At 51.1% G+C, this 13598-nt stretch overlaps 1 protein-coding gene across 1 annotated transcript in view; it reads right to left on the reverse strand.

Annotated features, from left to right (window-relative positions):
• The window catches only part of SFI1 (SFI1 centrin binding protein), a 134319-nt gene that overhangs the window by 49033 nt on the left and 71688 nt on the right, over window positions 1–13598 (reverse strand). The window contains 3 exon segments of the mRNA XM_075323458.1: window positions 11375–11505; window positions 11599–11665; window positions 12218–12315. Of these exon segments, the coding sequence (XP_075179573.1) occupies window positions 11375–11505; window positions 11599–11665; window positions 12218–12315 (296 nt within the window).

Raw genomic sequence — 13598 nt, forward strand, 5'->3', positions numbered from 1 at the left:
CAGAGGTGGAAACACGTATGGCAGTCGAAACTGCGACCAATCCTGGACCAAGGCGTCCGCTGCCAGAGCTCTGTGATCCTGAGACCGAGCCATGAAGGCCGGGACCTTGTTGTTGTGTCGTGACGCCATGAGGTCGACGTCCGGCGTTCCCCATCGGCGACAGATCTCTCGAAACACGTCTGGGTGAAGAGACCATTGCCCCGCGTCCATGCCCTGACGACTGAGAAAATCTGCTTCCCAGTTTTCCACGCCCGGGATGTGAACTGCGGAGATGGTGGAGTCTGTGTCTTCCACCCACTGCAGAATCCGCCGGACTTCCTGGAAGGCTTGACGACTGCGAGTGCCGCCTTGGTGGTTGATGTAGGCGACGGCAGTGGCGTTGTCCGACTGGATTCGGATCTGCCTGCCCTCCAGCCACCAATGGAAAGCCAATAGGGCTAGATATACTGCCCTTATCTCCAGGATATTGATCTGAAGGGACGATTCTATTGGATTCCAGGTTCCTTGAGCGCTGTGGTGGAGAAAAACCGCTCCCCAACCTGACAGGCTCGCGTCCGTGGTGACCACGGCCCAGGTTGGAGGTAGGAAGGATTTTCCCCGAGACAGAGATGTGGGTAGGAGCCACCACTGAAGTGATGTTTTGGTTGCAAGGGAAAGAGATGTTCTTGTCGAGGGAAGCCGAACTCTTGTCCCATTTGCGAAGAATGTCCCATTGGAGTGGCCGTAGATGGAATTGCGCGAACGGCACTGCCTCCATAGCTGCAACCATCTTCCCCAGGAAGTGCATGAGGCGCCTTAAGGGGTGTGACTGACTCCGAAGAAGTGACTGCACCCCCGCCTGCAGAGAAAGCTGTTTGTCCCGCGGTAGCTTGACTAACGCTGGCTGGGTATGAAACTCCATCCCGAGGTAAGTCAGTGATTGGGTCGGCGTCAACTTGGATTTCGGGAAATTGATGATCCACCCGAACTGCTGGAGAGTCGCCAGAGTGACGGAAAGACTTTGTTGACACGCCACCCGAGAAGGAGCCCTGACTAGGAGATCGTCCAAGTAGGGGATCACCGAGTGGCCCTGAGAGTGCAGGACCGCCACGACGTATGCCATGACTTTGGTGAAAACCCGTGGGGCTGTCGCCAGGCCGAAGGCAATGCGACGAACTGGAGGTGTTCGTCCCCGATGGCGAAACGCAGGAAACGTTGATGTTCGGGTGCGATCGGCACATGGAGATAAGCATCCTTGATGTCGATCGATGCTAGGAAGTCTCCTTGTGACATCGAGGCGATGACCGAGCGGAGAGATTCCATCCGAAATCGTCTGGTTCTCACATGTCTGTTGAGCAGCTTGAGGTCCAGAACGGGACGGAATGACCAGTCCTTTTTTGGCACCACGAACAAGTTGGAGTAAAAACCGCGACCACGTTCCTGAAGGGGAACGGGAATCACAACTCTATCTATCTTTAGAGCGTCCACTGCCTGAAAAAGTGCGTCGGCCTGTGCGGGGGGTGGGGAGGTTCTGAAGAAACGAGCCGTAGGTCGAGAGCTGAACTCTATCCTGTAACCATGAGACAGAATGTCTCTCACCCATCGGTCTTGAACGTGTGGCCACCAGGCGTCGCCAAAGCGGGAGAGCCTGCCACCGACCGAGGATGTGGCTAGATGAGGCCGAGAGTCATGAGGAGGCCGTCTTGGAGGCAGTGCCTCCTGCGGCCTTTTGGGGGCGTGACTTGGACCGCCACGCATAGGAGTTCCTCTGGCCTTTCTCTGGCCGGTTGGACGAAGAGGATTGGGACTTGGCGGAGGGACGAAAGGACCGAAACCTCAATTGGATTTTTCTCTGCTGAGGTCTCTTAGGTTTGGACTGGGGTAAGGAGGAGTCCTTTCCCGAGGATTCCTTAATAATCTCATCCAACCGTTCGCCAAACAAACGGTCGCCAGAAAAAGGCAAACCAGTTAAGAACCTTTTGGAAGCAGAGTCTGCTTTCCATTCGCGCAGCCACATGGCCCTGCGGACTGCCACGGAGTTAGCGGATGCTACAGCCGTACGGCTAGCGGAGTCCAGGACGGCGTTCATGGCGTAGGACGAAAATGCTGATGCCTGAGAGGTCAAGGAAGAAACATGTAGAGCAGAATTCCGCGTGACAGCATTAATCTCAGTCAGACATGCCGAGATTGCTTGGAGAGCCCACACGGCCGCAAAGGCCGGGGCGAAAGACGCGCCCGTGGCCTCATAAATAGACTTCACCAAGAGCTCTATCTGTCTGTCAGTGGCATCCTTCAGGGATGAGCCATCGGCAACAGACACAACGGACCTAGCAGCCAATCTAGAGACTGGAGGATCCACCTTGGGAGAATGTGCCCAGCCCTTAACGACTTCAGGTGGAAAGGGATAACGCGTGTCAGTGAGCCGTTTAGCAAAGCGCTTGTCCGGAACCGCTCTGGGCTTCTGGACAGCGTCCCTAAAGTTAGAGTGATCAAAAAACGTATTGCGCGTACGTTTGGGGAATCGAAATTGGTGTTTCTCCTGCTGAGAAGCCGACTCCTCTGCAGGAGGAGGCGGTGGTGAGAGATCCAACACCTGGTTGATGGACGAGATAAGATCATTTACTAAGGCGTCCCCCTCAGGGGTATCAAGGTTAAGGGCGAAGTCAGGGTCAGAGCCCTGAGCTCCCACGTCCGCCTCGTCGTCCTGAGAGTCCTCAAGCTGGGATCCAGAGCAGCGTGAGGAGGCCGGGGAAGAGTCCCAGCGAGGGCGCTTAGCCGGTCTGGGGCTGCGGTCCGGGCAGGAGTCCTCCGCCTGGGGCCTGGGGGCTATCCTGGGAGCGCGCTGCGGCGCGGACCGAGAAGTGCCTGGAGGAGACAAACTAACAGGGGCCGGGGCCTGTGAAGGGCCCGGTCTGGACTGCAAAGCCTCAAGGAGCTTAGATGACCATTTGTCCATAGACTGTGCAATGGACTGAGAAAGTGACTGAGAGAGTTTCTCAGCGAAAGAGGCCAACGACAGTCACTCTGTCCCTGCAGCCTGTTCAGGGGGAGCAGGGGGATCTACATGAGCCGAAAGGCCCGCAAGTGCCCTAGGCTCCGGCTGAGCAAGCGTGGCAGGAGTCGAGCATTGATCACAGTGAGGGTAGGTGAATCCCGCAGGCAACATAGCCCCACAAGAGGTACAGGCCGCGAAAAAAATCTGTGCCTTAGTAGCTTTGCTCCTTGTGGACAACATGCTGTTGTCTCTTAGGAGAGTGACCACTGAGGGTATATAGGAAAAGGGTATACAGCCTTTCCGAACAGATATATATATCTAATATATATATATATATATATATCCCCCGGCACCCTAGGAGGACCAGCACCGGGTGACCGGTGTGGCTTACAAACCGCTAACGAGCGGAGTGTGTCCTCCAGATTCCCTGTCGTGGATCCCCCGGAGCTGCAGAGCTTTGCTGCTGAGTAGCATCCACCGGCAGAATGCTAAAAAATGGCCGCCGAGCTCTCAGGGAGGGGGGGGCGGCACTAGCAAAGAGCGGGAATCTGGAGTCCCCACAGTGGTCAATGAGGGGGGAGGGAAACATGCAAGATGCTCCAGCCCTAAAAGCCGACGTCATGTCGGCAACCCCGCCCTAACCCCTGACAGGCAGGCTCGGGGGCGGGATCTTTCACGACTAGGCCGCGGCGAAGCCGGGGACTAAATTTAAGGCCGTGCCCGACAAGCAGGCACGGTCGGCGCAGAAGTCCGCCGAAAAGACAACGGACGGAACTACCGCGGCTTCCGGGGATAAGGTGCGACCCTCTCTGTACAGTCCCCACATGGGGACACAGAGTACCTTCCAGTTGCAGGGCCCGGTCCCTGGGGGTGAAGAAGCTCCGGTCCGGTAGGTTCCACCAGGGGCTGCGGATGGAGCACGGTCCCAGCTCATGGATGACCGCTTAGGATCCCACTTCTCCCAGAGCCGCATAAGGGATGGTGAAGGAGACGGCATGTGGCTCCAGCCTCCGTACCCGCAATGGGTACCTCAACCTTAACAACACCGCCGACATAGTGGGGTGAGAAGGGAACATGCCGGGGACCCCATCGGGGTCCTCTTTTCTTCCATCCGACATAACTATGTATGAGAATGCATGAGTGGATGTGTGCCTCCTTCCACACAAAGCATAAAACTGAGGAGCCCGTGATCCACGGGAGGGTGTATAGGCAGAGGGGAGGGGTTACACTTTTTTAAAAGTGTAATACTTTGTGTGGCCTCCAGAGGCAGAAGCTATACACCCAATTGTCTGGGTCTCCCAATGGAGCGACAAAGAAACGTTTTTTTGTGAAAATTAATCACATTTGATACCTTGTTGGTGGCAACATTGTTCTATCAATATATGGTATGAACTGTCCATGAGTTGTCACTTCTTCACAGGTAGTTGTTTGCACAGTGCACCTTAAAATAGGGCATCTGTGTCTGTGTGTTTTTTATATTTTTGGGTTTATGTATTTATCACATTTTAACATATTTACTATTAAAGGTTAAGTTTTATCCTATCCCTCACTTAATGCAATAGCTTGGATTTTGAGGTCCATTTGTCCAGCAACAACGCTTCTGATGTACCTTGCGGCTTCTGCTCTCAGATGAGGTAGCAAACCCTGGTGACAGATTTCATTTAAATGAACTTGAACCACATTCATGTGTGGCCAATTCTCCACCAGAATTTAATGGGATATAAACCCACTTTAAAAATGGCATATGAAGGCCACATGAACTTGCATAGTACTTTATATACTGTAGTAAAGTATCACGATGATAATATTGTACAGAAAAATTAAATAATTGCTTACAATATGCATTTTTAGGAGCCTTATCACATACAAAGTGATGACACAGCATCTAAAAAAGAATTTTGTTTACTTACCGTAAATTCTTTTTCTTATAGTTCCGTCTTGGGAGACCCAGACCTTGGGTGTTTAGCTTCTGCCTCCGGAGGACACACAAAGTACTACACCTAAAAGTGTAGCTCCTCCCTCTGAGCTTATACACCCCCTGGTGAGCCAGTCCCAGCCAGTTTAGTGCAAAAGCTGAAGGAGAATAGCCACCCACAAGTAGAACAGAGCAAGAGCCGGAACAACCGGAGACTCTGTCCACGACAACAGCCGGTGAAAACACGCGGAACAATGAAATTGCCAACAGGCAACAGGGAGGGTGCTGGGTCTCCCAAGACGGAACTATAAGAAAAAGAATTTACGGTAAATAAACAAAATTCTCTTTTTCTTTATCGTTCCTTTGGGAGACCCAGACCTTGGGACGTTCCAAAGCAGTCCCTGGGTGGGAAATAAACAGAAAAACTAAGAAGTAGGCAGAACCTAACTTCACAAATGTGCGACCGCCGCCTGAAGGATGCGTCTGCCCAAGCTCGCATCTGCCGAAGCATGAGCATGCACTTGGTAGTGCTTCGAGAAGGTATGCAGGCTAGCCCAAGTGGCAGCCTGACAGACTTGTTGAGCCGTAGCCTGGTGCCTAAAAGCCCAAGAGGCACGACAGCTCTGGTCGAGTGTGCTTTGATCCCCGGCAGGGGAGGCGCCTGCGTTCTCTGGTAGGCGTCCGAAATGGTCGACCTAATCCAACGGGCTAAGGTCGGCTTAGAAGCAGGGAGGCCCTTGCGCCGACCTGTGGTTAGCACAAAAAGAGAGGTGCACCGCCTAAGAGCAGCGGTACGAGACACATAGATCCGGAGAGCACGCACCAGATCTAGAGTATGTAGAGCTTTTTCAAAGCGATGAACAGGGGCCGGACAGAAGGACGGTAAGGTAATGTCCTGGTTAAGGTGGAAGGGAGAGACCACCTTAGGAAGAAAGTCCGGAGTCGGACGGAGAACCACCTTGTCTTGATGAAAGACTAAAAAAGGTGACTCCGAGGAGAGCGCAGCCAAATCAGAGACTCTCCTGAGAGAAGTTATGGCAACCAGAAAGGCCACTTTCTGTGAAAGACGATACAAAGAAACCTCCCTAAGAGGCTCAAAAGGGGGTTTCTGCAAGACCGTGAGAACCAAGATAAGGTCCCAGGGGTTCAAGGGACGCCGGTAAGGCGGAATGATGTGAGACACGCCCTGCATGAAGGTGCGGACCTGAGCCAGCCGAGCGAGACGCCGCTGAAACAGAACTGACAGAGCAGAAACTTGTCCCTTGAGAGAGTTGAGGGACAGTCCTAGCTGCAGACCGGACTGTAGAAAAGACAGAAGAGTCGGCAAGGAGAATAGCCAAGGAGGATGGCCGGTAGAGCGACACCAGGACAGGAAAATTTTCCAAGTCCTGTGATAGATCTTAGCGGAGGAAGACTTGCGCGCCCGAGTCATAGTGGAGATGACTTCAGGGGGGATACCAGAAGCCGTCAAAATCCAGGACTCAAGAGCCACACCGTCAATTTGAGGGCCGCAGAATTCGGGCGGAAAAACAGACCTTGCGAGAGTAGATCTGGACGGTCCGGGAGATGCCACGGCATCTCTACGGACAGTTGGAGCAGGTACCGGATACCAAGCTCGCCTGGGCCAGTCCGGTGCAACGAGGATGACTCGACGACCCTCCATTCTGATCTTGCGCAGGACTCTGGGCAAGAGAGCTAGAGGGGGAAACACGTAGGACAGACGAAACTGGGACCAGTCCTGAACCAGAGCGTCTGCGGCGAAGGCCTGAGGATCGTGGGAGCGAGCCACGTAAACATGAACTTTGTTGTTGTGACGGGATGCCATTAGGTCCACGTCCGGAGTGCCCCATTTGCGGCAGATCGACTGAAATACTGCCGGGTGCAGGGACCACTCGCCACCGTCCACGCTTTGACGGCTGAGATAATCTGCCTCCCAGTTGTCCACGCCTGGGATGTGGACTGCGGATATGGTGGACCTGGAGTCTTCCGCCCATTGAAGAATGCGTTGTACCTCCAACATTGCCAGGCGGCTGCGTGTCCCGCCTTGGTGATTGATGTAGGCAACCGCTGTCGCGTTGTCTGACTGGACTCGAATGTGCCTGCCCGCCAGCAGGTGGTGAAATGCTAGGAGAGCTAGAAACATGGCTCTGGTTTCCAGCACATTGATTGAAAGGGCTGACTCGGACGGAGTCCAAGTGCCCTGTGCTCTGTGGTGGAGACATACCGCTCCCCAGCCAGATAGACTGGCATCCGTGGTGAGAATCACCCAGGACGGGGCCAGGAAGGAGCGCCCTTGGGACAGGGAGAGGGGCCGAAGCCACCACTGAAGAGAGCTCCTGGTCCGTGGCGACAGAGCCACTAACTTGTGAAAGGAGGAAGGCCGCTTGTCCCAACAGCTGAGAATGTCCAGCTGCAGGGGGCGCAGATGGAACTGGGCAAAGGGAACAGCCTCCATGGACGCCACCATTTGACCCAGCACCTGCATCAGACGCCTGAGGGTATAACGGCGGGGCCTCAGGAGAGAGCGCACCACCAACTGGAGCGACAGCTGTTTGTTTAAGGGCAACTTCACAAGTGCCGGCAAAGTGTCGAACTGCATCCCTAGGTACGTGAGACTCTGGGTCGGAGTCAGAGTGGATTTGGGAAGATTGACAAGCCACCCGAATTGGGCTAGAGTGGCGAGAGTGAGCGAGACACTCCGCTGACAGTCTGCGCTGGATGAAGCCTTGACTAGAAGGTCGTCCAGGTAAGGGAGCACTGCCAACCCCTGGAGGTGCAGAACCGCAATCACTGCTGCCATGACCTTGGTGAATACCCGAGGGGCCGTGGCTAACCCAAAGGGGAGAGCCACGAATTGGAAATGATCTTCTCCTATTGCAAAGCGTAGCCAACGCTGGTGTGAAACTGCAATTGGCACATGTAGATAGGCATCTCTGATGTCGATGGACGCCAGCAAATCCCCTTGGGTCATTGAGGCAATGACTGATCGCAGAAACTCCATGCGAAAGTGCCGCACCCGAACATGCTTGTTGAGAAGCTTGAGATCCAGGATGGGCCGGAAGGTACCGTCCTTTTTGGGAACTAGGAAGAGGTTTGAGTAAAAACCTCTGAACCGTTCCCGGGCGGGAACTAGTACAATTACTCCGTTGGCCTGCAAGGCTGCCACGGCCTGTGAGAAGGCGGCGGCCTTGGAGCAGGGGGGAGTTGAAAGAAAAAAATCTGTTTGGCGGGCTGGAAGAGAATTCTATCCTGTAGCCGTGAGAGATGATATCGCTCACCCACTGATCGGAGACTTGTTGAAACCAAGCGTCGCCAAAGTGGGAGAGCCTGCCACCGACTAAGGACGTTGCTGGAGCAGGCAGAGAGTCACGAGGAGGCTGCCTTACTGGCAGGACCTCCTGCGGTCTTCTGTGGACGCGCTTTTGGGCGCCAGTTGGATTTCTGGTCCTTAGCTGAGTTAGCGGACGAGGCGGAGGGCTTAGAGGACGACCAGTTGGAGGAACGAAAGGAGCGAAACCTCGACTGATTCCTACCCTGGGCAGGTTTCCTGGTCTTGGTTTGTGGCATGGAAGTACTCTTCCCGCCAGTAGCTTCTTTAATAATTTCATCCAGCTGTTCACCGAACAACCGGGAACCAGCAAAAGGGAGCCCAGCAAGGTACTTCTTTGAAGAAGCATCTGCCTTCCACTCTCGAAGCCACAAGATCCTGCGGATAACGAGGGAATTAGCCGAAGCCACCGCAGTGCGGTGAGAAGCCTCTAGCATGGCAGACATGCATAAGATGAAAAAGCTGAAGCTTGAGAAGTTAAGGCAACCATCTCGGGCATAGATTCCCTGGTGAGGGAATGCATCTCCTCTAGAGAAGCAGAGATGGCTTTGAGAGCCCACACTGCTGCAAAAGTTGGGGAAAACGCGGCCCCCACCGCTTCATACACGGATTTGGCCAGAAGGTCAATCTGACGGTCAGTGGAATCCCTAAGGGAAGTGCCATCAGCCACCGACACAACGGTCCGGGCTGAGAGCCTAGACACCGGAGGGTCTACCTTTGGGGAGTGAGCCCACTCCTTGACCACCTCAGGTGGAAAGGGAAAACGGTCATCAGAACCACGCTTTGGGAAGCGTGTCAGGACAGGCCCTGGGTTTGGTCACAGCGGCCTGAAAACTGGAGTGGTTAAAGAACACACTCTTTACTCTCTTAGGCGAGGTAAACTGGTGCTTATCTGCCAGGGAGGGTTGCTCTTCTGATACTGGCGGATTGAGATCCAGTACCGAATTAATGGAAGCAATCAAGTCACTAAGATCTGAGTCACCCTCGGAAAGATCAATGGGGCACATGGAGGTAGCCTCCGAGCCCCCTGTAAAGGCATCCTCCTCATCTTGCGAGTCAGGTCTTGAATCAGAGCCGCGGGATGAGGAGGGAGAGGAAACCCTGCGGCTCCTCTTAGGAGGACGGGGTTTGTGCCCTGATGATGAATCCTCTGTGAGCGCATGTGGACGGAGGTCAGATGATAGGGATCCTAAAGAACCCTTAGCAAGAGCATTAGAGGCACCCTGTGAAGGGGGCTGATGCATATTCATCAAAGTCCTGGACAGAAGTCCCATGGACTCAGCAAAAGACTGGGAGATAGACCTAGAGAAGGACTCTACCCAGGCCGGGGGCTCAGCCACAGGTGCAGAAGCAGCCTGAGAGACCACTGGGGGTGAGGCTCCAGGCTGTGGCACCTCCAAGTTAGAGCAGACATCACAATGTGGATAGGTGCTCGGTTCAGGCAGCAGGAGCTTACATGCAGCGCATACAGTATAAAGCTTTGGAGCCTTGCTCCTCGTGTGAGACATGCTGCTGGAGTGGGGACAGCTTCTACAAAGAGAATGAACCCCAGGGAGTATATACAGAGGTCCACAACCAGAGACCGGCTGTGGCTTACTAGACCGCTGGAAGCGGTGTTGTGTGCCCTCCAAATCCCAAAGCCCGGACCCCCAATGCACAGCACCTCAGCAGGGATGCAGAGTGCAGGATGGCCCAGCGCAGAGTGAACCCTGTCCAAGAAAATGGCCGCCGGAGCGAAGAGAGGGGGCGGGACAGGGGCGTCCCTGTAGGAAAGTGGGATCTGGAGGGCCATAGAGACCTGCAGGGGAGGAGTCACGCACAAGCAGTGGGGAGTGTCCCTCCCCTGTGCAGGACGGCCGCCAGGAGGAGCTGTGCCTGTCCCTCTGCATGAGTGACATGCGAGGGCCTGTAACAGAAACTAGGCCTCCGGCGAAGCCGGGGCCTAAATTTGAGCAGCGAGGCCGACGCGCAGGCACCATCGGCGCGGTTCTCGGGCGAAAGCCAGAGAACCCGCCGGAAATGCCAAAATAAATACAGCAAACACACTCTCCCCATACAATAAAAGACAGGGACCCTCAACATATGAACGTCTCAGGTACTTAGCTGCTGAGACGCAGGGCCAGGTCCCTGGGGATGAGTGCTCCGGTCCAGCAGAATCCTAAAGGGCTGTGGACGGAGACCGGTCTCCTGCCAGGCATGGAGACCGCGCTGGCTCCCACTTCAAGCCAGAGCCCAGGAGAGATGGTGAAGGAGCACGGCATGTAAGGCTCCAGCCTTGGAAATCAACCTTACAACACCACCGACACAGTGGGGTGAGAAGGGACATGCCGGGAGTCCAGACGTGGACCCGCACTTCTTCAATCTCTTTCCAAAAAGCAAAAAAATCATATGAGAATGCATGTGTGGATGTATGCCTCCTGAACACAAAGCGATAAACTGGCTGGGACTGGCTCAACAGGGGGTGTATAAGCTCAGAGGGAGGAGCTACACTTTTAGGTGTAGTACTTTGTGTGTCCTCCGGAGGCAGAAGCTAAACACCCAAGGTCTGGGTCTCCCAAAGGAACGATAAAGAAATAATTATTTAAGGTACTTGTAAATGTAATTTAATAACAAGGCCAGTAAATAGTATTGCATTGCTTTCACAGATTTTAGATCAGAATGTGTCTGACAGTTGAAAGGTGTTGTCTCCTTGCTAGAAAATCTTCGCTCCCAGTTTGTTATAAAAATAAATAATCAAATTGTGCTTTAATCACCATTTCTGGGTTCAAAGCAGAGTCACTGACACAGTTATTGGTATCAGGCAACAGCATTGGCGCTAACGTCACGTCAACAGCCTATCGGTGAACTCAGCGGCTCTGACTGTGTACATGGAACGCCCCCGCCTCAGAGCCGCTAAGCTCAGTGATTGGTTCCAAGCTGTCGGTATGATGTCAACGTTACAACCCAATACCAGATGCTGAGAGCAGTGGGTTTTTGTTTTTTTTACAAAAAAAAAAAAACAACAACAACTGCAGCTGTGGATGAAAATTTCTGGAAAGGGGACAATCCCTTTTACAATAATCGTATGCATTTTGTTTCAACAGGGACATTAATATTTAATGATCTGCAATATATTTGTATATAAACAAAACAATATTAGATTAGTGTCAAGTACAACCTGTAAAATTGTGCAGCTTGATCTTCCATTTCTCTGCACTTCTGCTTTATACAAGTTTGTTGCCACCATGTTTGGAAACTTTGAGGCAAAAGGCACCTAGCATAATGGCTATCCGCAGCTGCAATGAGCATCTTTAAGGAAAGAAGGACATTATCATCTCTAACAAATAGTAACAACAAGAAAATTTCATTTTTAAGTGTAATGCACATAACATTTGCACATACCTTTTTGATCTTAGATTGCTGCTTGTACGCTACCCAGAAATTGAAACACTTCTGCATTACCACAGATCTGAAACAGCAAAATTACGGTATATTTTTCAGCTAGGGAGAATTAAAACACATACATATACATACATATTATATTATTATATATATATATATATATATATATATATATATATATATATATACATACATACACACACACGAGATATAAATATATATATATATATATTTTTATATATATATATATATATATATATATATATATATATATATATATATATATATATATATATATATATATATATATATATATATATATATATATATATGACAAAAAAAAAACCCAGCAAAGATGACTTAAGAAAACGTAACCAAAAATGTGACAGGCTAATGATGGCTTCTTTTTAACAGTGGGGAATCCATGGTTTTATTTTCCTGCCGTGCTGATATAACGGATTTCAAATAAAGGAAATTACTTTACTGGAATCTCCAGATTTTTCTTTTTATGGATTTTCTTGCCTGGAGATCATCTGCTATATGCTGTGGTGGAGGAGCTGAATTGACAAGCTGGGTGTTTTTCTGCTATTTACAAGCTTGTAAATCTTCCTTTGCATACCTGTAATGAGAATGTGCTGCCTTTGTAAGAGACAAAAGTCTGTTTTCTTCTTTCTGCTCCATGCGACATTGCCATTTAGTCCAGAACCTGCGAAGCATCTAAAAAATAAACAAATGCTTAAAAGGGAATCTGTCAGCAGAGTTCTACTATGGTTTCTGAGAGCAGCATAATGTAGGGAGAGAGACACGGATTCCAGCGATCTATGACTTACTGGACTGCATGGCACAGTTCTGCTATAATCCTTGTTTTCTCTGTTGTAGATATAGCAGAGCTAAGACTCCTGGGCTGTGTATAACCCAGTCAACACCCCTTACTGGCAGCTTCCTGTGTACACTGTACATTACCTGCAAGCTGCTAATCAGTGGTGGGGTGGGGTTACACAGCGTAGGTGGCCTGGTTTGCATATGAGACTTAAGCTGGGTTTACACACTGCAACATCTCAAACGACATCGCTGTAACGTCACCGGTTTTGTGACGCAATAGCGATGTTGTTTGCGACATTGCAGTGTGTGAAACCTATCAGCGACCCGGCCCCTGCTGTGAAGTTGTAATCGTTACAAATCGTTCAGGACCATTCCTAGGTCCTTTGTTTCCCGCTGTGCAGCATGCATCGCTGGAAAGTTTCAGCGTGTGAAAGACTTTGCAGCGACTTTGTTAGCAACTTCCCTTTCAAAAGGCTGCTTATCAACGTCCCCAACAACCAGCTAGGTCGCTCTGCAGGTCCGGATCGCTGTTGCGTTGTTGGCCAGGTTTGCCTGTTTGACAGCTCACCAGCGACTTAGCAGAGACTTAGGGAGGTCGCTGTTACGTCACAAAACCGGTGACGTTACAGCGATGTCCTTTGCGATGTTGCAGTGTGTAAACCCAGCTCTAGTCCTGTAGTAATAATCTCCTGCTGATAAACACTGATTGTATTGAAACTACAGCACACAGTTTAATAAGTGACACATCCCTGTAATCAGGGACACAACACCCACATTATACTGCTCTCAGATTAAATAACAAAAAACATTTGACAGATTGCCTTAAAGAGAACAAAGGTGAACATAAAACTAATAGGGTGTGTGTTCTACAAAGAATTGCAGAAACTGCTTGAGAACTAACTAGCCTTTTAAGGCGGTTTCCATATGAAGATAAATACTGAAAGCAACCACTGACCCCTTCTGACTGGCCAATTTTCCATTTAATTTCTTTTTTTGCACTATATTTTTTTTCCTAGAGGTAGACAATAGATGAATAATAGAGCAATCATCTGACTGTCAAGAGAAGGGCTCAGGTCCTGAAATTGGTCAGAGTCAGGGAGCCAGCCTATGATGTAAATGTATGTCGTTGGCAAGATGTTAATGTACAATGCAGATTTTCAGAAATTATATGGGTTCTC

Source organism: Anomaloglossus baeobatrachus, chromosome 1, assembly GCF_048569485.1.
Source record: "Anomaloglossus baeobatrachus isolate aAnoBae1 chromosome 1, aAnoBae1.hap1, whole genome shotgun sequence".
NCBI lineage: Eukaryota > Metazoa > Chordata > Amphibia > Anura > Aromobatidae > Anomaloglossus > Anomaloglossus baeobatrachus.